This window comes from Colletotrichum godetiae, assembly GCF_030913485.1.
Source record: "Colletotrichum godetiae strain CBS 193.32 chromosome Unknown BDP55scaffold_29, whole genome shotgun sequence".
NCBI classification, from domain to species: Eukaryota; Fungi; Ascomycota; class Sordariomycetes; order Glomerellales; family Glomerellaceae; genus Colletotrichum; species Colletotrichum godetiae.
The window spans coordinates 202,748-224,286 of record NW_026851277.1 but is presented as its reverse complement, the minus strand read 5'-3'; the positions used below and the strand labels follow the sequence as shown (position 1 = coordinate 224,286).

At 55.9% G+C, this 21,539-nt stretch overlaps 4 protein-coding genes across 4 annotated transcripts; 3 read left to right on the top strand and 1 right to left on the bottom strand.

The window, feature by feature from the left end:
* Positions 1–3,418: 3,418 nt before the first annotated feature.
* BDP55DRAFT_730236 (FKBP-type peptidyl-prolyl cis-trans isomerase) lies at positions 3,419–4,232 on the top strand (the record flags this gene model as incomplete). The annotated part of the gene is made up of 6 exons (XM_060579666.1): positions 3,419–3,543; positions 3,619–3,683; positions 3,815–3,875; positions 3,979–3,999; positions 4,085–4,126; positions 4,205–4,232. The coding sequence occupies 6 exons, from the start codon at positions 3,419–3,421 to the stop codon at positions 4,230–4,232; spliced, it is 342 nt and encodes a 113-aa protein (XP_060427749.1).
* A 1,054-nt stretch (positions 4,233–5,286) lies between these two features.
* BDP55DRAFT_669111 (ubiquitin-activating enzyme E1) lies at positions 5,287–9,121 on the top strand. The gene is made up of 4 exons (XM_060575273.1): positions 5,287–5,735; positions 5,793–6,169; positions 6,214–8,203; positions 8,253–9,121. Exons 1-4 carry the CDS (start codon positions 5,730–5,732, stop codon positions 8,988–8,990), a joined length of 3,111 nt encoding a protein of 1,036 aa, XP_060427748.1. The 5' UTR covers positions 5,287–5,729; the 3' UTR covers positions 8,991–9,121.
* A 108-nt stretch (positions 9,122–9,229) lies between these two features.
* Positions 9,230–11,326, top strand: BDP55DRAFT_669107 (glutathione S-transferase). Its single transcript, XM_060575272.1, has 7 exons — positions 9,230–9,743; positions 9,850–10,008; positions 10,115–10,202; positions 10,333–10,553; positions 10,642–10,910; positions 10,965–10,989; positions 11,064–11,326. The coding sequence occupies exons 1-7, from the start codon at positions 9,558–9,560 to the stop codon at positions 11,307–11,309; spliced, it is 1,194 nt and encodes a 397-aa protein (XP_060427747.1). The 5' UTR covers positions 9,230–9,557; the 3' UTR covers positions 11,310–11,326.
* On the bottom strand, positions 11,327–17,788 carry BDP55DRAFT_669104 (chitin synthase). The gene is made up of 3 exons (XM_060575271.1): positions 16,981–17,788; positions 11,671–16,928; positions 11,327–11,621 (listed from the first exon to the last, which is right to left on the bottom strand). The coding sequence occupies exons 1-3, from the start codon at positions 17,289–17,291 to the stop codon at positions 11,590–11,592; spliced, it is 5,601 nt and encodes a 1,866-aa protein (XP_060427746.1). The 5' UTR covers positions 17,292–17,788; the 3' UTR covers positions 11,327–11,589.
* Positions 17,789–21,539: the final 3,751 nt, after the last annotated feature.

The window sequence follows — 21,539 nt, the reverse complement described above, 5'->3', positions numbered from 1 at the left end:
CTGTATTTGCCATATTATGATCCTCGCGGTGTTTGACCATGTCTCTAGGATGTGAGCCGCAGCCGTTCGCGGGATTCACGGGAATCTGCGGTCCCAGGTAAGATTGATTTGACATGAGATCAGGACTGACATGGCGAGCCAGGCATTCTCACGCATCGAGTCTTCGTCCCGTGCTTTCCTTCGCACGTGCTCCCGCCCGTTGAGCACTGCTGAGCCGATTCGCGGGTGATGCTGCACAGGTGTCATGTTTGAGATGTCGGGATGAACTCTGCGGCCCTCAACACTCGCAAAGACCGAGTCGGGCTCTACCTGCGTGTTTCAACATGACACCAGAGTATGATGCTGGAATGTGATGGGAATGAGGGATTCCGTCGCAGGCTCGTCCAGAAGGCTGCCGTGGCACCGGACGCTTCAGCCACGTGTTTCCCTGTTCTCGTCTACGTGCGAACTTGTCGTATTCGGCCATAGCACCACGGATTTCTCCTGCGACGCTCTGTTCAGCCTGTGGCATCGAGGACTTCAGGGGCAGGGATCTCATCATCACAGCGTGTTCGTCAGGCACTCTACATCCTGCGACGCTCGTATCAGGTATGCTATGCACTTTGAATTGAAGGCGCCCACGGATAGCCTTGCCGGCTTGTTAAAGACTCGGGATCGAGAAGACGGTGGCTCGCCGGAGCCCCCGGTGCATGTGGGGATTGACGGAGCGGAGGACCGGTCGGCTCAGGGCCGTAGCCCCGGTACCTGCCCGGCAAGGTGTCATTCAGACTACCGGAGCCTCATTGCCTTCATCTCGGCAGGACTTTCTGCCGACGGTGGTGCAGCTGCTGCCGCGTATCACCTGTGATGATGAGAACAGACAACTACCTCCAAAGCTCAGTGTCGACACTTTTTATGGCATTTCAGGTTTGTGGGCAAGGCCGACGGTTGTCAATGTTGAGCAGTTCATCATGATCATGTGACCCTCGACAAAACTACACATCATTCGTCTCTCGATCGTGACAGAATCCGCTACACTCGATCATAGTGCACCAGCTTGATGCGAAGAAAGAGCAAACCATATGCAGATCGGACGGTATTGGGAAGCATGAAGATATATACCTGGTCGAAGCTGCAGCCGCCGTGTCCAGCATCCATTACACGGCTTGCGAAACCACTCATTGGTGAGAGTCCGCTGCGCTGGAAAGTTCACCTGGCTTGCTTTCTGCAATGCATGGCCACTCTTGGTCTTCTTTCCTTGACGACTGGTCGGGGCCGGGTCTGCAGGATGTATTTCAGCGCGAGCCCGTGGAGCAGTTCGGGATCCTGTCAGTCTAACCCTAGATTGACAACGATGAATGGCGGGCTCTTCGCAAGCATAACCAGAACGGTATTGCGAAAGCCGCGAAGATGCATATGCAGATGGAGGACGGATATGAGCAGTCACATTGTATGCCCGCCGCCCCAAAGACCAAGGACCAGGCAGCATTTGCGTCGAGTTTGACGCCTCCACGAGAAAGCCCCAGCCGGCCGAAATCCATGTTTTCTTTTCTTTTTCTTCCGTTCGTGTCCCGGGACGGAATGGAGGCGGTTGGCAGACGCAGCGGGGATGCGTTTCCTGTCATTTTCTCTGTCGGGCCAAACGTCCCCCGCCATTTTGTGGCAGGGCTGGATGGCGCCGTGAGGACGCCAGCGACCGAATACCGACCGGCCGAGTGGCCGAGAAACATACTGGGCGGCATTTGTCACTGTTGTTGTTCTGGGCTTGGATGCCGACGACGAAATCCCCGGTTGGCGTTGGACGTTGACGAGTGGCGGCGGCAGCGAGCGACCACAGGTTGGTTGGACGAGCGTTGATCTGCGAATAGCGCAGTGGGATGGAGGGGCAGCGTAGGGCCGGGAGGTGAGAACTGGGGCAAGCCGCAAAGCCGCAACCCCTCGTTCGCAGGCTTGCTGCAGGACGACGTATTAGCGCTTGGACGCTAATCTGCCCGAGGGGCAATTCCCGCACGTCGCGATGCAGCCTTTTGACCAAGGGGACGACGGGAGGTGGGAAAGGGCTGAGATGACCGAAGCGGAGAAATCGGGCAACAGCAATGGGCGGCGGCGAGGACGGTGACGGTGGTGACGATGACCAGTCAGAAGCGATGGAGACCCGGCGGAACCATGGATTGCAGCGGCGGGATCAGCGCGAGTGGCCGAATCTCGACGGCTAACTACGTTTGGGGCTTTTCCAGACGTGGGAGAGCCGGATTGACGGGATGTGCTTGGGCGGTGAGATGATGTGACTCGCATCTCAGGTACCTTGCTTGAAGGTGAGCAACGCGAACAAGATTGAAGTATTGAGGTATGCAAGCCACAGCGTGGTCGTATCGTTGACCTTTGGTGTAATTGCCGCCATCCCAGCCGGGGGTATGGCAGAGTTGCCAACTTTTTGTGTGATTTTCTAATCATAATATTCCGAGCATGTAATGACAGGCGGGACGGAACGGATGTATCCTCAGCATTGTAAAGCTGATGCAAACCGACAAAGCTTCTTCCAGGTACACGCGGTCCAACCAGACATTGCCCGGGTCAGGAAACCCGGAAAGGTTACGCGCAAGGTGAAGCGAGGACTCGAGGTTAAATCAGGTCGTTGAGGGTGTTGAGGAACTGCCCGCTGCGCCTGCTGCTCTGACAGGCGGCCCTGACGTAAGGCACAGCCGGTTGTTTGGCGGGGTCGGCAAGGTACCTCTGCTCGCCTGGGGCGGGGACCTTTGGCTTCGGGATCGCCCATCACGACGGACTTTGTTTCTGATAACGCTACCCAGGCGAGGGGTAGACTTTTCGGCACGAAGCAGGCCAAAGGATACAACGTCTGAAAGTCTCCACGACCAAGGGCCTGGGTTCGTCATCGTCTCCCTTGGCTGGGGCGGCAAGTACCTTTTTTTTTTTTTCTTTTTTTTCTTTTGCTCTTCCTTTGGCTTGAGCACCTCACCCAGGGCACGCAACTGCAATTCGAGGCGATGCGCGCCAGTCGACCTCCCACCCCCGATTCCTCAGCTTGTCGCAATGCTTCTTTCGGTTCGGCATCCCCTTGATTATGAGTACATACAGTAAAATAACTCAGAAGACAGATACATGGAATAGATACATTAGCCCTTGCCTCACACCTATCCCTTCCGACGCCCACTTGGAATTGAGGTTCGCAAAGTGACGAAACTATTTAAAGCGCCAGGCTGCATCCAACCCCCCCCCCCAGGTGCCTTTCCCCCCTCCACTGACTGCCTTCTGCGATTTTACCCCTCCATCCTCCCGTGAACCCCACTTGGATTCCCTTTACCTGCTTTTGCTGCCCTTGTCTTTAAAGCAGTAGCTTCCCTCAGCTTCCTTATCTGCAATTCTTTCCCACCAACATCACCAAACACACAAATACCAACCACATCACAAATCACACAAAATGGGTGTTACCAAGACGACTCACCAGGCCGGATCCGGCGCCATCCCCAAGCCCGGCCAGACTGTCACCATTGAGTACACTGGCTTCCTCAAGGATACCTCCAAGCCTGACAACAAGGGCAGCAAGTAAGCGACACTTTCCCTACACCGCCCATCACAATTCTTGTTGGACGTCATGCTAACGAGTCCCCCAATTGCCAGGTTCGACTCCTCCGTCGGCCGCGGCGACTTCGTCACCAGAATTGGTGTCGGCCAGGTCATCAAGGGTACGTCTGCTCCGAGACACCCCGCGGAGCCCCTCTCTGCGTCCTTCCCTCCCTTCTCCCCCTCGAGCTTCCTCCAATAGATATACCAGCTGGCAATGCGGAACTGGCTGTTTACTGACACACGATCGCAGGCTGGGATGAGGGTGTCACCCAGATGAACGTTGGCGAGAAGGCCACTCTCGACATCACCAGGTAAGGAACCTTTTCCGCCCTACAATCTCTGTTTCGGGGCAATGGACTGGCTTTGTACAGCTGGATCCGATATGACAATGAACATGGCTAACGCATTTAACAGTGACTTTGCCTACGGCGAGCGGTAAGCACTACTCGCTACCAGCGGTGCCATGCAAGGCATCTGCTGTTCTTTGACGACCAATTGATCTAATCCTGTAATCCAACAGCGGCTTCACCGGCCACATTCCCCCCAACGCCGACCTCATCTTGTAAGTTTGGATCCTGCAGGAGACCTTGCCAACCCAGCACTCTGCATCAACGAACACATTGCTGACCGAGTCCTACAGCGACGTTGAGTTGAAGAAGGTCCAGTAAAGCATCGAAGCTTTGCTTCGTTTCGCGCAAGTGGTTAGTTGGAGAGACGATACAAAGTTGACACACCCGGCCTATTTTACAGGATGGGTGGATAGTACAGTTCCTGTAGGGACTAGAAACATGCTTCGGCCCAAATATACTCTCTTCAACTGCCGCATAACAATGCTTTCGACTGGATTCCCGTGTGGTGACTTACGTGTAGCTGCCGGATCGTATGCGCGATGTCCGGGTCTAAAAGGAGCCCACGTCACACGGCATGCTGTGATGGTGATACGCGTACTCATGTGACCTATCTTCCTCCTGTACCATCATCAAGTCTTCCCGGCGGACCTCCCATCGTAATCTTTTTTGAGTACTCATCCGGCTGCTATGGAGTGCTCTCGCAAATGCATGCTCTGAAAACTAGGACACAGTCTGCGCACAGAAGCACTCGTGTTCGCGGCTTCGGTGAAGAGAAGTCTTGAAACATAATGTTCGTCATTCTCCGCGTAGAGTGAACTTTTTGGCATTAAAAAAGTCGGATTGGTGATCATCAATGCTCTGACTTACGATTTAGGAGCCCATCGGGTCTATTTGATTTGGTGGGCGATGTGGTTGATTTTGTTTGCTATTTTATTCACTGCGTTAATTCTCACCATCATTGAACTTCCAATCCTCCCCATTCCATAATCAACTTTCTTGAACAATTTAACGTCAATGCTGTATAGCTATTCATAGTCCTGAAAACAATAAAAACAGCCTATACATCTCGAGATCTCCCCCTCAAACATACAGCCAAGCTTGGGAAACATCGCCAAACCAACTCCAAATGGTGGTGGAACTCGGTAGATTCTCGGAGAAGACGACATACAGTGCCTAGATACAGTGCGAACCAAGCACCAAGCTCTGCTACATCTTCGCAGCCTTGAAGCCAGGGGATCTTGATGTACACACAGTGCATTCATGACACATGGCTTCACCAGAGCTGAGGCTGTCTTGGGCACCTCAGTCCTCGCCGAATGCATTGAGGGGCAATGTTTAGAAATCGCCCAGTGGAGCTTTCCTTTACCTCACGGCGTGACTGCCACTGCCAACCTAACCTGCATCGCCCGCCTTACGTGAGGTAACCCAGGCGCACCCCTGCCCCTCGTTGACACCTCCACATCCGGGCTCCACGACCACCTTTACATCACCGGAAACGAGGCTGCTCTTGCTCCTGCACAACCACCATCAACTGCAACTACGACACTTCTTTTGCCTGGTGCACTTTTCCTACCTCTCTACGAAACGCAGCGAAAGTCTCTCCTTGACGAACGACGAGACAGCCAGACTGCTGGTTCCACGATACGAGCACACTACACGAACACACGCCTTTGTTTGGTGGGGTTGGAAGCTTCATCGTCCCACCCGCCCGTGTTTCCCTCCACGTCATAGCAAACGACGTTCCGGTCCGGCATCGTCAAGCTGGGGAAGCGCAAACTCTCCAACGGGGAGACACCTGATCCCAACAAGAAAACCATGGCTGTACGTTGTTTGAGTCTACGTACCCCGCATCGCGACGCTGACCTTTGACGTCTCCAGGATAAGAAGCTACCAGAGGTCGACCTGGTGACCCGCATGCAGGTCGACGACTCCGTCGTCGGAACCACCGAGATCGATGAGTCGCTCTACAGTCGCCAGCTCTATGTGCTGGGCCACGAGGCCATGAAGCGCATGGGCGCTTCCAACGTCCTCATTGTCGGTCTCAAGGGCCTGGGTGTCGAGATCGCCAAGAACATTGCCCTTGCCGGCGTCAAGAGCCTCACCCTCTACGATCCCGGCCTGGTCGCCCTCGCCGATCTGTCTTCACAGTTCTTCCTGCACCCCGAGGACGTGGGCAAGCCGAGAGACGAGGTCACCGCCCCGAGAGTCGCCGAGTTGAACGCATACACCCCCGTCAAGGTCCACCAGTCGTCAAGGTGAGTTTAGAAGCCCTCCCACGAGGCAACGCTAACAAATACAGCCTGGGCGAGAACCTCTCCCAGTTTGACAAGTACCAGGTCGTCGTCCTGACCAGTCTCCCGCTGAAGCTGCAGGCGCTGATTGGCGACTACTGCCACTCCAAGGGCATCTACGTTGTCGCCGCCGATACCTTTGGTCTTTTCGGTTCGATTTTCTGCGATTTCGGCGCCGACTTCACCGTCATCGACCCCACCGGCGAGGCCCCCTTGACCGGCATCCTCGCGGGTATCGACGAGGAGGGCCTGGTTTCGGCTCTCGACGAGACCCGCCACGGCCTCGAGGACGGCGACTATGTCACGTTTTCGGAAATCGAGGGCATGGAGAAGCTCAACGGAGGCGAGCCGCGCAAGATTACAGTCAAGGGCCCGTATACCTTTTCAATCGGCGACGTCTCCGGCCTCGGCCAGTACGTCCGCGGAGGTCTCTACCAGCAGGTCAAGATGCCCAAGAAGATCAACTTCAAGAGCTTCTCTGCCGCCCTCAAGGAGCCCGAGTTTATGATTTCAGACTTTGCAAAGTTTGACCGCCCCCAGCAGCTTCACCTTGGTTTCCAGGCCCTGCACGCCTTTGTGGAGAGCCAGGGCCGTTTCCCGAACCCCTTGGACGACACGGATGCGACGGTGATTCTGCGCTCCGCTGAGGCGTTTGCCAAGGCCGAGGGTGTCGAGGTTGAATTCGACGAGAAGCTCCTCAAGGAGCTGAGTTACCAGTCCCTTGGTGACCTGAACGCCATGGCCGCCCTGTTTGGTGGTATCACGGCGCAGGAAATCCTCAAGGCCGTCTCGGGCAAGTTCCAGCCCATCCAGCAGTGGATGTACTTTGACTCGCTCGAGTCTCTGCCGACTAGCACCGCCCGCACCGCCGAGCTCTGCAAGCCCCTCGGCACCCGCTACGACGGCCAGATTGTTGTCTTTGGCCGCGAGTACCAGGAGAAGATTGCCAACCTGCGGCAGTTCCTCGTGGGTGCCGGTGCCATTGGTTGCGAGATGCTCAAGAACTGGGCCATGATTGGTCTCGGAACAGGCCCCAAGGGTCAAATCACCGTCACCGACATGGACTCTATCGAGAAGAGCAACCTGAACCGTCAATTCCTGTTCCGCCCCAAGGATGTCGGTAAAATGAAGAGCGACTGCGCTGCCGAGGCCGTGCAAGCGATGAACCCCGATCTGAACGGCCATATTGTGTGCCTCAAGGATCGCGTTAGTCCCGAGACCGAGGAGACATTCAACGAGGAGTTCTGGGGCAACCTCGACGGCGTCACCAACGCGCTGGACAACGTCGAGGCCAGAACATACGTCGATCGCCGCTGTGTCTTCTTCCGCAAGCCCCTCCTCGAGAGTGGCACGCTCGGAACCAAGGGCAACACCCAGGTCGTTCTCCCCCATCTTACCGAGTCGTACTCGTCGTCGCAGGATCCTCCTGAAAAGGAGTTCCCCATGTGCACTGTGAAGAGTTTCCCCAACAAAATTGAGCACACCATTGCGTGGTCCAAGGACCACATGTTTGAGAATCTTTTCGTCACGTCCCCTTCCACGGTCAACCTGTACTTGACGCAGCCCAACTACATTGAGGGCACGTTGAAGCAGGGTGGAAGCGCCAAGCTGACGTTGGAGACGCTCCGCGACTACCTTACCACCGACCGCCCGCGGACCTTTGAGGACTGTGTCGCCTGGGCGCGCATTCTCTTCGAGAAGGAGTTCAACAACAAGATTCAGCAGCTCCTGCACAACTTCCCCAAGGACTCGACGACGTCGACCGGCACCCCCTTCTGGTCTGGTCCCAAGCGCGCCCCTGAGCCGCTCAAGTTCGACCCCAACGACCCTACACACTTTGCCTTTGTCGTCGCGGCCGCGAACCTGCACGCCTTCAACTACAACATCAAGTCGCCCGGCACCTCCAAGGACATTTACCTGCGCGAGCTCGAGAACATCATCGTGCCCGAGTTCTCACCCGCCGAGGGTGTCAAGATCCAGGCCAACGACAGCGATCCTGTGAGTTGCGCAGTCTATGGAGTACACGGAAAATGCTAACATGACTTAGGACCCCAACGCCGACGCGGGCAGCTCCTTTGACGACAACGACGAGCTGCAGAAGCTCATCAACAGCCTCCCTTCGCCTAACGAGCTTGCCGGCTTCCAGCTGCAGCCTGTGGACTTTGAAAAGGACGACGACTCGAACCACCACATTGACTTCATCACGGCCTGCAGTAACCTGCGCGCCGCCAACTACAAGATTGAGCAGGCGGACCGCCACAAGACCAAGTTCATTGCCGGCAAGATCATCCCGGCGATTGCGACGACAACGGCGCTCGTCACGGGCCTGGTGATTTTGGAGCTGTACAAGGTCATTGACGGCAAGGATGACATTGAGCAGTACAAGAACGGTTTCATCAATCTGGCGCTGCCCTTCTTCGGCTTCAGCGAGCCCATTGCCAGCCCCAAAGTGGAGTTCAAGGGCCCCAACGGCACCGTCAAGCTGGACAAGATCTGGGACCGTTTTGAGGTCAACGACATCACACTCAAGGAGCTGTTGGAGCATTTTGAGAAGCAGGGCCTGACCATCTCGATGCTTAGCTCCGGCGTCAGCTTGCTCTACGCCAGCTTCTTCCCTCCGGCCAAGCTCAAAGACCGCCAGAACCTCAAGCTGAGCCAGCTCGTCGAGACGGTGTCCAAAAAGCCCGTCCCGGCTCACCAGAAGGAGGTCATTTTCGAGATGGTGGCCGAGGACATGGACGGAGAGGACGTGGAGGTTCCCTACATCAAGATGAAGATGGCGTAAGCGGGGCCGTGGTTGAACTTGACGATATCTGCCGGGATTAAGGCTAGAGCGCTGCAGGGTTTTAGAATGGCCAGCAATTATGGTCAGCCAAATAGGCAATAGGATCATGGAATAGAGCTCTTCACTTGTTACTGTGTTTATTGTGATGTATTCGTACCAAGGGGTGCATGTGCCTGTGTTACTAAGCCCACAGCCGCTAACGCAGACATTTGTAAGCACCCCTGCCGCTGGCGGCTCAGCGTGGGGAAGCGCTGGGTTTACGTCACCATTAGCAATTGCTTAGAATCGTCAAGCTGCCTTAGCTTACCTTAGCCGCGGGGTCTGCGAGTCAACATTGTAAGCTGCATTTACAGATTGGAAGAGTCTTTGGGAGAATTGCACAAGAAATTAGCTAGATAGATCCACTGCTTTGGGAGTGATCTTTGGGAAGTGGATTGCCCGCGCGGTTGATCGAGTCTCGTGGTATTGCCTCTGTCCAGCTTATCCTTATCAAGATTGTTTGCGTATAATAAGCCCATCCGCCCACACCCCGCTTCTTCAACTCCAGCTCCGACGACAAAGTGATTCATGAACACCGGTACCCCTGCACTCACTCGTCTCGCGAGGTCTCTCACGTCGACGACACGAAGGACACCTCGCTTACAGATACATCAATCCACCCGCGCCTTCTTATCCGTCTCGAGTTTTGGAGTAGGAAGAAACGTGCCTGTAAAGTACCACACGAGCGCTACGCAGAAAGCATCAACCAAAATGGTGTGTATACGCCTTGTTCCCTTTGACAATTCGAGTCTGGGATTCGAGGATAGCGAGAGAGGAAGGGCTGAGAAGAACGACAATGAGGCTGACCACGATCCCGCAGGCCGGCAAAGTCACAGACTGGGTGAAGCCCAACGACAAGTCGGGCGAGTTCAAGCGCCAGCAGAGCTCGTTCCGCAACTTCATCTCGCGCGAGGAGGGGGCCAAGTTTGCGCCTGAAAAGGGGCGGTATCATCTCTACGTCAGCTATGCGTGTCCTTGGGTGAGTTTTTTCCCCATGCTTCGTCCCCTTCCCTTATTTCTCTCGCCCACTCCACCGACGAGAATACGAGAAAAAGAAAGACAAGTAGATTTTGACGTGTATATAGGCTTGCCGGACGTTGATTACGCGCCAACTTAAGGGTCTTGAGGACTTTATTAGCTATTCTGTTGTTCATTGGCACCTCGGCGAGAAGGGTATGTGGTCAACTCTTCGTGCCCCTCTCATCCTCGTCCCCGAGACCGGAAACACACATCCAAGCTTCGCGTTGGCAGAAATGAAGGGTAAAAAAAAAACCCAGTGAGCCAGACGACTAACAACACACAGGCTGGCGCTTCGTCGCAAAAGACGAAAAGGACGTCCCCGGAGCCCACGTCGTCCCCGACCCCGTCCCGGGCCACGAGTCCTACACCCACCTCCGCGACCTCTACTTCGAGTCGGAGCCCGAGTACGACGGCCGCTTCACCGTGCCCGTCCTCTACGACACCAAGCTCAAGACGATTGTGAGCAACGAGAGCAGCGAGATCATCCGCATGCTCTACACAGAGGTATGTCGCCCGAGCCGTCACCCACCGCCCATCATCCATTCTGTGACCCATGGACTATCGTCAAGAGAGTAGCACTAACATACCCTAGTTTGACGACCTCATTGACGAAGAATTCCGCACCATCAACCCCTACCCGGAACCCCTCCGCGCCCAAATAGACGAGGCAAACGAGTGGACGTACGACAAGATCAACAACGGCGTCTACAAGTCCGGCTTCGCCACCACGCAGGAAGCCTACGAGCGCAACGTCACCGCCCTGTTTGAGGCGCTCGACAAGACAGAGGCGCACCTCCAGACCACGGCGGCCGAGGGGCCGTATTACTTTGGCAAGGAGATTACCGAGGCCGATATCAGGCTGTGAGTGCATTCGTCTCTCCTCGTTGGAAGTGTGTCGCTAATGAAGGGGTATAGTTACGTGACGATTATTCGGTTTGATGTAAGTGCCTCCTCGTCTCTTTTCCCATCCCGGACCTCATATGTATCATCTGGTGCACCCCTAACATACAACAGCCCGTCTACGTGCAGCACTTCAAGTGCAACATCCGCGACATCCGCTCCGGGTACCCCCATATCCACAAATGGATGCGCAACCTGTACTGGAATGTGCCGGCCTTCAAGGACACGACCCAGTTCGAGCACATCAAGTGGCACTACACAAAGAGCCACACCCAGATCAACCCCTTCTCCATCAGCCCCGTCGGCCCTCTGCCGCACATTCTGCCTCTGGACGAAGAGATGCCGGCCGTTAGCAAATAGTCACATGATAAAAAAGTCTTCAGTAATAATGCTGTATATACTCTGACACGAATGCTAAAACTCCAATCATCCGCCATGCGGTGTCCCAAACCAAAGATACAACATCTGGCTGCCCGGGCGACTTGATCCAGTATTATGCTAAATTCCATTTTATATATCAAAAGTAACATGCTCCTCCCGGGCCCCCAGTCAAACAAAAATGAGATCCGTCAACTTGCGAGTTGGTCTTTTTAGTGTCCCCATATCCACGAAATGATGCATTAAATTAGGTATAGATTGATCACAATTGGCCAGACAAGAGTGCCTCGGTTGCTGTGACAAGTTAGCAAATGCGTAAACTAATGACGAAAGCAAAACATACCACTGTTGATGTACTGGCGCTTGGCATCGAGGGGCACGCCGAAGCGGCGCTCCAGCTCCTGCTTGATACCCTTCTTCGTGACGGTCATCAGGTCGGCCGTGCGCAAAATCTCGCGGATCTCGGCCAGGAGGGCGTCGTCGCTGGGCAGGCCAACCATGTCCTCGGGAGAAAAGAACTGCGAGCCGCCAAACTGGCTGTTGCGGTTGCCGCCAGCGTCCGAGGCGGCGAGAGACATGCGCGAGTGGTTGCGCTGCTCGTAGCCCATGCCGGGGGCTCGCGGGGGTGCGTAGCCGCCGGCAATGGAGCCGGGGCGGCTGTGGTAGCCGTACTCGGAGACGGGGACCTGGCCCTTGGTGGCGTAGCTGTAGCCAGACACCTCGGAGCGGGCGTCCTCCTTGACCGTCTGGGCGTCCCAGAGCTCGGCCTGATACTCCTCCCACTTCTTCTTGGGGATGACGGAGGGATCGAACTTGCCCTCGTCGGAGATGACAATCTTCTTGCCAGCCTCGCCGGCAATGACACGGGTGTTACCCCAGTTGAAGTCGTCCATGTGCCAGAAAGCGTACAGAGGCAGGGCGAAACTGAAGACGGGAATGGCCAGGATGTACAGAATCATCCAACCAATCATCTCCCACTTGCGGCGAACGATAAAGATGATGGCCTGCAGACCGTAAATGGCACCAAGCATGATGAAAGCCGTGACGGGCACCGTACTGGGGTTCAGGGCGACGGTAACAATCAGGTAGATGATGTAGGCGACGACGACGGGTTGGACGACGGTGGACAGCAAGTCGACAAACACGATGAAACGCATGGAGAAACAGCAGAAACCGCAGAGCTGGGACATGGGGATGAGCTCCATGAGGTTGTGGACGGTCGAGTTGATCCAGCGACGTCTCTGCGAGAGGAAGACGGACCAGGAGTCGGGCGCAATGGTGTAGGCGTGGGCTCTGTTGGTGTACTTTGTCTTGTACGAGTTGTGGAACTTGAGCAGCAGCGTCGTCAGGTATCGGTCCTCACCGAGGTGGAGCAGATTCTTCATGTGCAGCGTGTCGACACGGATGGTTGAGTAGGCTTCGACGACTTCGCGGCTGACAAAGAGGGGCTTTCCACTCTCGGAAGCGCGGATGCGGTACATGGAGAAACAACCGGGCAAACAGGTGACACTGCCAAACAGACTCTCAAAGGCCTTTGTTAGATTGTGAGAAATCCAGTACTCGTAGACCTGAATCATGGTGACGAACGAGGCCTTTGCGTTGGTCAGCGCCGTCTCACCACACACGGCAATGAGACGGGTGTCGTTCAAAAAGGCGGCGACCATGCGGGTAGCGGAATCGGGTGCGACGACGGTATCGGCATCGATCTGGAACATGAACTCGTAGAACGTCGGGTTGACACCGATAATATTGCGGATTTGATGGTACATTTCGAGCTCAAGAGGGCTCATTGCCAGGTTGTAGTGGACGCGGTTGAGGAAACGCATAATGACCATTTGGGAATCACGCTTGCCACGGTTACCGGGGCGGGACACCTCGGACGGCTTGCCAATCTTGACGACAACCATGAATGGAACAATGTGGCCCTGGACTTCGTACAGACCCGAGTAGATCTTGCCCATGTTGTGCTGCTTCTGACCTTCGCCGAGAGACTCGAAGCTGAGGGGTTCGGGATCGACGGTATCAGATACGCCCAAAATGTCGAGCACAATGCGCGGCGTCGGCTTGTCGTTACCCTGTCCGATAATCATACCGTCGCAGATGACAACGAGAAGCTTGCGCTTATCATCGTAGTGCATTCTAGCCACGGAGTCAATGGCACGGCGAAGAGCCTCCTCGTCTTCCGTGTAAGCGGGAATCTGGCACATGACAAACTTGTCGAGGTTCTCCGGCACGTTCTTGCCGCCGAATTGCAGCGCGGCCAGGAACTTGAAACCGATAATGGCGCAGAGGATGATGGAGATGACGAGGACGAGATACGTGGCAAACTGGCAACGGACCGAATTACGCGTGTCGACGTCGCCGACGTAAAACAAGTTGTCGAGACACGTCTTCATGCGCTTCTTGGCGGCGGTGTCGAGAGACAGCTTCTCCCAAAGGTCCGTGAGATCTGTACCCGACTTGCCCTGGAACAGCTGCACGACGGCGTCATCCATGAAGCTGGTGAGGGAGGAGTCGTCGGGAACCGACTCGCCCGCCTTGGCTTGCATCTTGAGACCACCATTCATGTACTGGGTCAAGTCGTACACGCGGCCGCCCATGTAGGCAATGTTCTGCTGCTTGTTGGCGAGCGTCTTGACGTACTGGGGCGAGTATCCGACGGTTCCCTTCTTGTAGTTGGACTTGAGCATAATCATCTGCTCGTAGTACCAATCGGGACGGCTGTCGTTGGTGAAGTAGCGGAAGTCGTGGTACTTGAAGTTGAGGTCGGTCGTCGTGAGCTGCGCGGAGCCCGTCAGGTTGGTGTTGCGGTAGTCCAGCGTGACGTGGGGATCGACGGAGCCGTCCTTGCCCTGGCACAAAGCGTTGACCTGGACGGGGAACAGAGTGCTGATGTCCTTGCCGGCGTAGGCCTTGAGCTGCTTGTTGGTAACGTACGGCGGGTAGTGGCGAGGAGCGTAGGCGCCCAGGTCAACGACCACGCCGCGAATGGCGACGTAGGCCGAGGCGTCGTCCACGCCGTCGTTGGAGGACAGTTCCTCGGCGCTGTAGACGTGTTGGGTGGGGCAGATGACCTTGGGGAACAGCATGATGAAGAAGGCGGCAAAGAGACAGAACAGCCAGATGAGCATGTTGATGGCGAACTTTTCTCTCCATGCCACGCGAATGTCCTTGCGGGGCATGCGGCCCATCTTGCGGATGGCAATGTCCGGGACGAACCAGGTCATGAGGTAGACCATGAACACCCATCGCTTACGGCTGGGGCTGTCCTTGAACTCCTCAACCTCTTCGAGGTTTTTCTCGTTGCCGCGCTCAGCCATCTGCTCTCGGGTGTCGAGGTTCTTGAACATGTCACCACCGCCAAACGCGGACACGCCGGCTTCCGATCGGGCATCGGATCCGTCCTGGCCGCCAAAGTAGCCGTTCTTGCCCTTCTCGCCGTACAGAAGAGGAGTGCCTCCGGCGGAGAGCAGGCGCTCCTTGGAGGCGGCAAAGGGGGTGTCCTGGGGAGTCATGCCGTCGCCGTTGTCGGACGGCAGGGCGTAGCGGCCGGTGGCAGAGGCGCCATCCGACAGCTGGGCAACCTCCATCCAGCATCTCTCGCTGAGGAAGACACCGGTCGATCCGATCCTGACCTCGTTGGCTGGCCAGTGCCTGTCTTCGACGACGAGCTCGACGCGCTCCCTCTCGGTGCCGACGAGGATGGTATCGGAGTCGGCGAGACCGAGGAACTCGCCAAAGGGGAGGAACAAACTGAAATCTGCCGAACGCAGGCGCTGGCTGATTTCGGCAATACCAAACGTCTGCACCTGAGTGCGGACGCACTTGCTGTCAAACTGGTTGGCAATGCGTCTGTCATTGGGCTTTAGGCAGAAGACAAAGTAGGAGTTGCTGCTGGGGTCGGCAACAGACTTGGTGACGTTGTCGAGAGACGCAAGGAATTGACCAGAGGCGCCCTGCTCGGAAGCCTGCAGCTTGTTGCCCCCAGACTGCGAGTTACCCTCGCTGAGTCTGTCCAGCTCGTCCTGTGCAGCCTCCTCCTGCTGCTGCTCGTACTGCTGGATCCTGCGCTGGTTGCGAGCGGTCCTGGTGGTCTTGCGGGACATGACACTAGGCGCTCTCGTAGGCTTGGAGCTAATGGTGGCCTGCATGACCGTCGACCGCTCCTTGGGGTGGGTGACGGTCTTGAGGGCCTCCTGGCCAAAGAGCCGGGCGACGAACTCGCTCTTGGTCGAGTTGATCATGTTGAGCAAGTCACCGGAAATGACCTCGCCGTTCTCCTCGATAATGTCCTTGACGGGGTAGTCGACCTCGCCGGCAAAGTGCTTGACGGTGAAGAGGGCATTGGTGTTCTCGGTGTAGAAGTTGCTTCCGGGCAGTCTGGTGTTGGCAGAGCCGGGGGTGATGGCCGGGTTCTTGCCCTCGAAGCGCTTGCGCAGACTCTCGAGGAACTGCACGTCGGTGCGGTTTCTGCGCGTCTGGTCGTCCAGGATGCTGAGCAAGCCGTTTCCAGGCTTGAGCAGACCCCTGACGGCGTCCGAGTTGTCAAAGTAGCTCGTGGCCGCCACGCTGACCTCCTCGTTCTCCAGCATGTCTGCCTTGCGGTCGAAGAAGTTTTGCAGGGTGAGGTTGTAGAGGGCCTCGCAGGCGGCGTTGTTGAGCAGCTGGTCGAGCGCCGAGTGGGTCGACGCTTGCTGGGCGAAGCCGGGGAAATCAATAATCGAAATGGTGTTCGCGACGCTGTCATCGGGCGCGCAGATTCTCTGGTTGATGGACTCGACAATATAGGCAACCAAGAGCGAATACAGAGTGCGGGCGAGCTCGTTGGCGTGCGAGCGGGCGCCGACGGGGTCCAGCATGACGGTGACTCTCTCCTTGTGAATCATCTTGGTCTTGTACGAGAGAGTGGTCTGCAAGTCCTGGGAGCTGACGCCCAAGAAGGCGGCGACAATGGTGAGCACATCCTTGTTCTTGACGGCCGTGACGGTCTGGGCACCCTCGTGGGAGAAGCCGCCGCTGTCGTCACCTTGGGCTTGCGTGTCCGATGTCGACTCGAACTCGAGCTGGCCAATGTGCAGGATCGTGGCCAGTACCTGGCAGATCTCGGCAATCTCGCTGCGAGGGAACTCGAGCTTCTTGAGGGCGTTCTTGAAAACCTGGAAACCCTCCGTGTCGTTAATGCCGACCTTGAGCTGGGTGGGATGACCCAGGTACTTCCACCTCTTCTGAGGACCGCCGGATGGCGTCTCGAAACCGAGATGGGCCTTCTCGGCCGCGCTGGTGCCGGACATCAGGTAGTACAAAACATGAAAGTTGCGCTCTCCCGTCGGGATGTCCGTGATACGGCTACGCTCGAGTCTGTGGTCGAGGAGCTTGGCACCAATCAGGACGGGGTTGGTCGTGGTAGCCGTGTCATACTGCAGCTCGTAGAACAAACCGGCCTTGGAGGCTGTGGGTGTAGTGGCAGTCTTGGTCGTCGTCAAGGTATCAAAGACGTAGGCGGCCAGAGAGACCTTGGTCGAAAGGGGCGTGGAGGACTTGCCGAGGAACGCGGTCAGGAGGTGAGATCGAATGGTTGACTTTCCGGAGCCGGATTCACCCCTATCCACGGTTAGCTATGACCTTCATCATCATCATCAGAACAACGACATACAGGAAGACGACGGATTGGTTCTCCGATCTGTGCCCCAATCTGATCCAGGCCCGGTCTGCAATGTCCTCGGCGCCACCCATGGCGCTTCCCTCCTTGCCACCATCGGGACCCTTTGAGGAAGACGTGTAGGTGTTGAGAGAGATGAGGGCGTGGGACGAGAGGCGAGCGGTCGGCAGCGATACATGGAAACGACTGGCCAAGTGTGCCGTCAACTGCGTGTCTGATTGTGAATGTGCGGGTAGCGAGGGTAGAGAAGGTTGAGTGTGAGCGCCTCCGCCGCTCCCACCGATGGGAGGCAGGTTCATCGCCATGTTGGGCACGACGACGCCAACGTCGATGGACTTAAGATACGCGTTGTGTAGTCAATGGCGGGGTGGTTCGAACGAGAGGCTTTGGTCAAAGGGGGTCGGTCGATGTTGGTCGTGTAGAAGAGTCTTGAGATGTTGAATAACGTCAAAGAGCTCAGATTAGTCGTGATAGTAGTAGGCAAGTAAACAGGGAGATTGGCCGGAACCCAAACGAAAGGAGATGTACAAATTGCCAGGCTAGGAAACGAGTGTGCAGGGAGAAGTGAGGAAGAGGAATCGAGGATTCGGAAACAGCAGCGATTTGGGATGGCGAGGCTGAAGGTGGGAAAAGCTCGAGGCACAAAACGAACGAAGTGATCGCTGGTAAAGTGCTGGCAAAGGTCAAGTACGTCCCGATTTTTCGTGCTCTCTCGCCGTCGACTGTCTCCCTCACTCTCTCTCTTCTCTATGGTAAGGGATGCCAGAGGGCGTAACCGGGGGGAGGGGGGGCGTGGGCAACGGCAACGGGCACCAGGAAAGGGGATTGTTTTCTTTGGGTACGAAAGTACTGCTCTCACGCGAGTAGCGGTCCGGCGAGCGACACGAACACGAGACGCACGACTCGTCCATACGAACTATGTGCCACAGCATCACCCACACACTGTGGGTTGCTTAGAAGCCCGACATCAGCTGCCTGAAGCATTGCCTCTCGCTCGCATCCGTAGGTGCTGCAGACAGTGGCCACTGGCCTCGAGGGGTGTCACCGGCGAAGACGAAATTGACAGACCCCTCCCCCCTGCTCGAATTTCTTCTCGATTTTTCTCCCCATCCTTTTTTCCCTGATCTCGGTTCTCATCGCGGAAGCCACATTACACTGTATCCCCCTGTACCCGTCATTTCCTCCGCGGGACTCCTATATTCCTTGCGTTCCCCTGTATTTCCAGCAGTTGTGTGCGGGGTCTTTTGAGCTTGTTCGACATGGAGCACGTTAAGTGTACTGATGCTTGTTGGTGTTCTGCAAAGGTCGACAATCTTCAACATGACGCCAACAGCGAAGCCTGGATAAATACCAGTCAGATCATTGTGAAGGATAGATGAGTTGTGCATTCAGGAGAACCGATCATCATCAGGGTAATAACCGCGCTCCAAGGGTTGATTCAAAGGCTGGAAGTGGTCTCCGCATATTCCCATAAACCTTGAAGACGCGACTTGGCAGCCTGGCTGTGACAACATTGAGCAGGCTTCGGTACCAGGGGCGAGTGCCAGTGGTGCTGAGAATGCTGAGTTGGCACGTCCAGCATGAAGAATGCACGCGTCTCGCACCACGGTGCACATTTCGCTTCTCTCCTAACCCCGAGTTGATGCCAAGAGAACAACAACTGCCTTTTTGCTCGACAGGTATTTGCCCGGCATCGAATCGTAGAATCAGAGGCAAAAAGTGGTCGAAACAACAGTTCAAGGTCCGCTCCGCCGGAAGTCTGTTCAACAATCCCTAAACCTTGTGGTGCCTGTTAGCGGACGGATTGGTGCGGTGGCGCCCCAACATTGTGCTCCTCCGCGAATACCGGTACCTTGCCCAGCTTGAACTCCAGCACACAAATGCTGTGCTACGGGTGTCTCTTGGCGGTGACCTGCTGGCATCGGGGCGCCATGATGGATCATCTCACACTCGACGGCGCCGTTTTGGCGCTGGCCGACGGTTTCCAGCGCGCCGCTAGACTCTCGTCCCGATGGGCGCAGCAAACGGACGGCGGGGATTGGGAGCCATGCATCCATATCAGCCGATGGGAGCGCTGATATCATGCTGTAAGAAGGAAACAGACGCTGAGGCCGTTGCGTTCCAGCGAGCAACGGTCAGTGCCTGAAGATCGGCTTCCCTTTTCTCAGATCCTGTGATGGCCCAAGGGAGAGCAGACGGGTCGACTCCGCCCGGGCGAGATTGGCTGATCGGTCCGGTGCGTGGAGAGAAATGTTGTCATCAATGATGCTGTTGACCGGGCGTCTCGAGGAATGCTGAGTGTAATTGCGTCTCATCCCTATTCCGGGACAATGTGGTTCGGGTCTCGCAGAATTCTTTGTTTGTACGGCTGTGGCTGAGGGTTCCTGGGACACTGTCGACAGTGCTCGGTAAGGCAAGCGATAGAGTTTGGATATCGAGCATGATGCATGATTGATGAGGACGGGCGGGCAGGATTGTTCTGTGGTTCATCCATGATGTTAGGATGGCAGGCGGTAGACGGTCCAAGCCGCGGATGTCCCTGGTGGTCCGGGGCGGCAGACGTGGAGGAGGCGGGCTGATTACCTCGAATTGTCGTCGTCTCAATTAGAGAAGACAATTGTGGACGTGTGGATGGGACGGGAGGTACTTCCAAGAGGTACATGTACGTACAGTGCGAACAGTGCGGATTCATTGTGCAGCCGCGTTCCCCGGGGTGTCGGTGCTAGCGGATCCGAGGGAACGTACCTTGGTCATCAACGACACTCAATCATACATCATGTTCTTGACAATTACAGTCTTGATTTCACTACCGGAGGCTGGACAATGCAGGGCGACATTCGATGAAGAACCACCAGAGAAAATTCAGCAGGGAACGAAAAAAAAATAAAAATAAAGGGGGCACCGATGCAGAAGCAAACCAAGAAGCATGGGGATCAATCCATTGGATCTGGAAGCAGCCGGCGAGTTCCCATCGGCCGCTAAAAAGTCCAAAAAAAGACCTGCAGCACATGATAATGGGGCTCATAGTTCCTTGTGGGTATAGCGTGTGTCCATAAATCAAGGTAAAGCAGAAAACCCTGTGTTTGGCGGGAACATAAAAATTGCACACTCACATACTCCATGTAGGAAAAAACAACAATGCGGCGCTCGAGAGCACAGCCTCACGCCGAGACCCCATCATGCCAGTCATTCAAACCAACCACCAACCACACCATTACCACAGTCCCCAAGACCAACCACTCAACTTGGACGCGCTCTTCATTCGGCCAAGCCAAAAACCGACCCTCTCCTCTCCGCTGACCAATGGCTCAAGTTCCATGATCATGCTGTCAGCATCAGACACGAACACACAAAGTCTCCAGGTCGGTCACACTCGTCTCGCATCCGCCATCGCGGCTCCGCTTAAGGTGGCCCTTTCAGCGGCAATTGACGACAACAACAAAGATGCCCTCGGTGCTTCGATACGAACAACACCAACTTGCACCGCCCACTACCTGTCTGTGTGTACGAAATAGAGAAAAGCTGCAAAGCTCCATTAGTCTGCCGCGAGGGTTGCTGCACCCGCCACCAAACATCCCACATTGCAGTCAAACTCGGATGCTTACGACGTTGTGCTTAAAAGCTTATGCATGATCACAACACACATCCATCACGGTCGCCATGACCGAGTCAATAGCTGCACCTGCATGGATCCGATATACCGGCACTGCTAGACAACATCCAGGGGAGCACAATAATACTACACACAACAGCCTTTGCGCTGCAGCACGCCGTGATGCCATTGCCAGCATGAACTCGAAATCCTGCTTGGCCTTTCACGCGCTTGGAAGACACCCGCTCTCGCATCGGCATGCACTTCCTCTCTCAGCAGTGAGCAACAGTGGCATCTGATGCACCAAAGCATTGCGGTGCGATCGGATGGGTGGGCCGACTCTCATCCCCATGGCTCGTATTTGTTCCAAGAAAAGGACTGCCCGCGGCCAGATCTACAGTCATTGCCAGGCTAGCCGGGGCTCTCGTTGGCCACCACAGGATGCGCGACTGACGACTGTGGACTCGTGGAGACAGGCTCTTGGGGGCCTTTCCAGCTGGGTCCTGATCACTGGGGGTGGTTGGCACTTGGATCCACGTCGTTTTCCTTTGGGTTCGAATCTGGTTTTGGCCGTGTTGCACCTCTGTCTCTGTTCAAGTCCAAGCCTCGTTCTGGTGTTCCATACTGACGAGGTTGCTACAGCCTACAGCTTACATTTCTGAGCATCAGGTCAGCTCCAGCCTCAAAGTCAGCGTCCTTCGTGAAGCAGTTGGCCGATCCCCGAGGAGCTGAAGCCTGCATTAAGTACGATATTCTTACAGTGCGAAGCCGTCCGCAACGTTCAGTCAGCTCCAGGTATTCTACCGTGGTGCAAGGTACATGCGGTCGGGCTAAGTTTAGGGACCCGAGCTTGACGGCAACGTCGCCAGGGTTCCCCTTCTGATGGCAAAAATTTGGCCGGGGGCCTCTGGACTGAGACTATGCGTCTTTGGTCCATCCCGCCAGTCCCATTTCAGGGGTC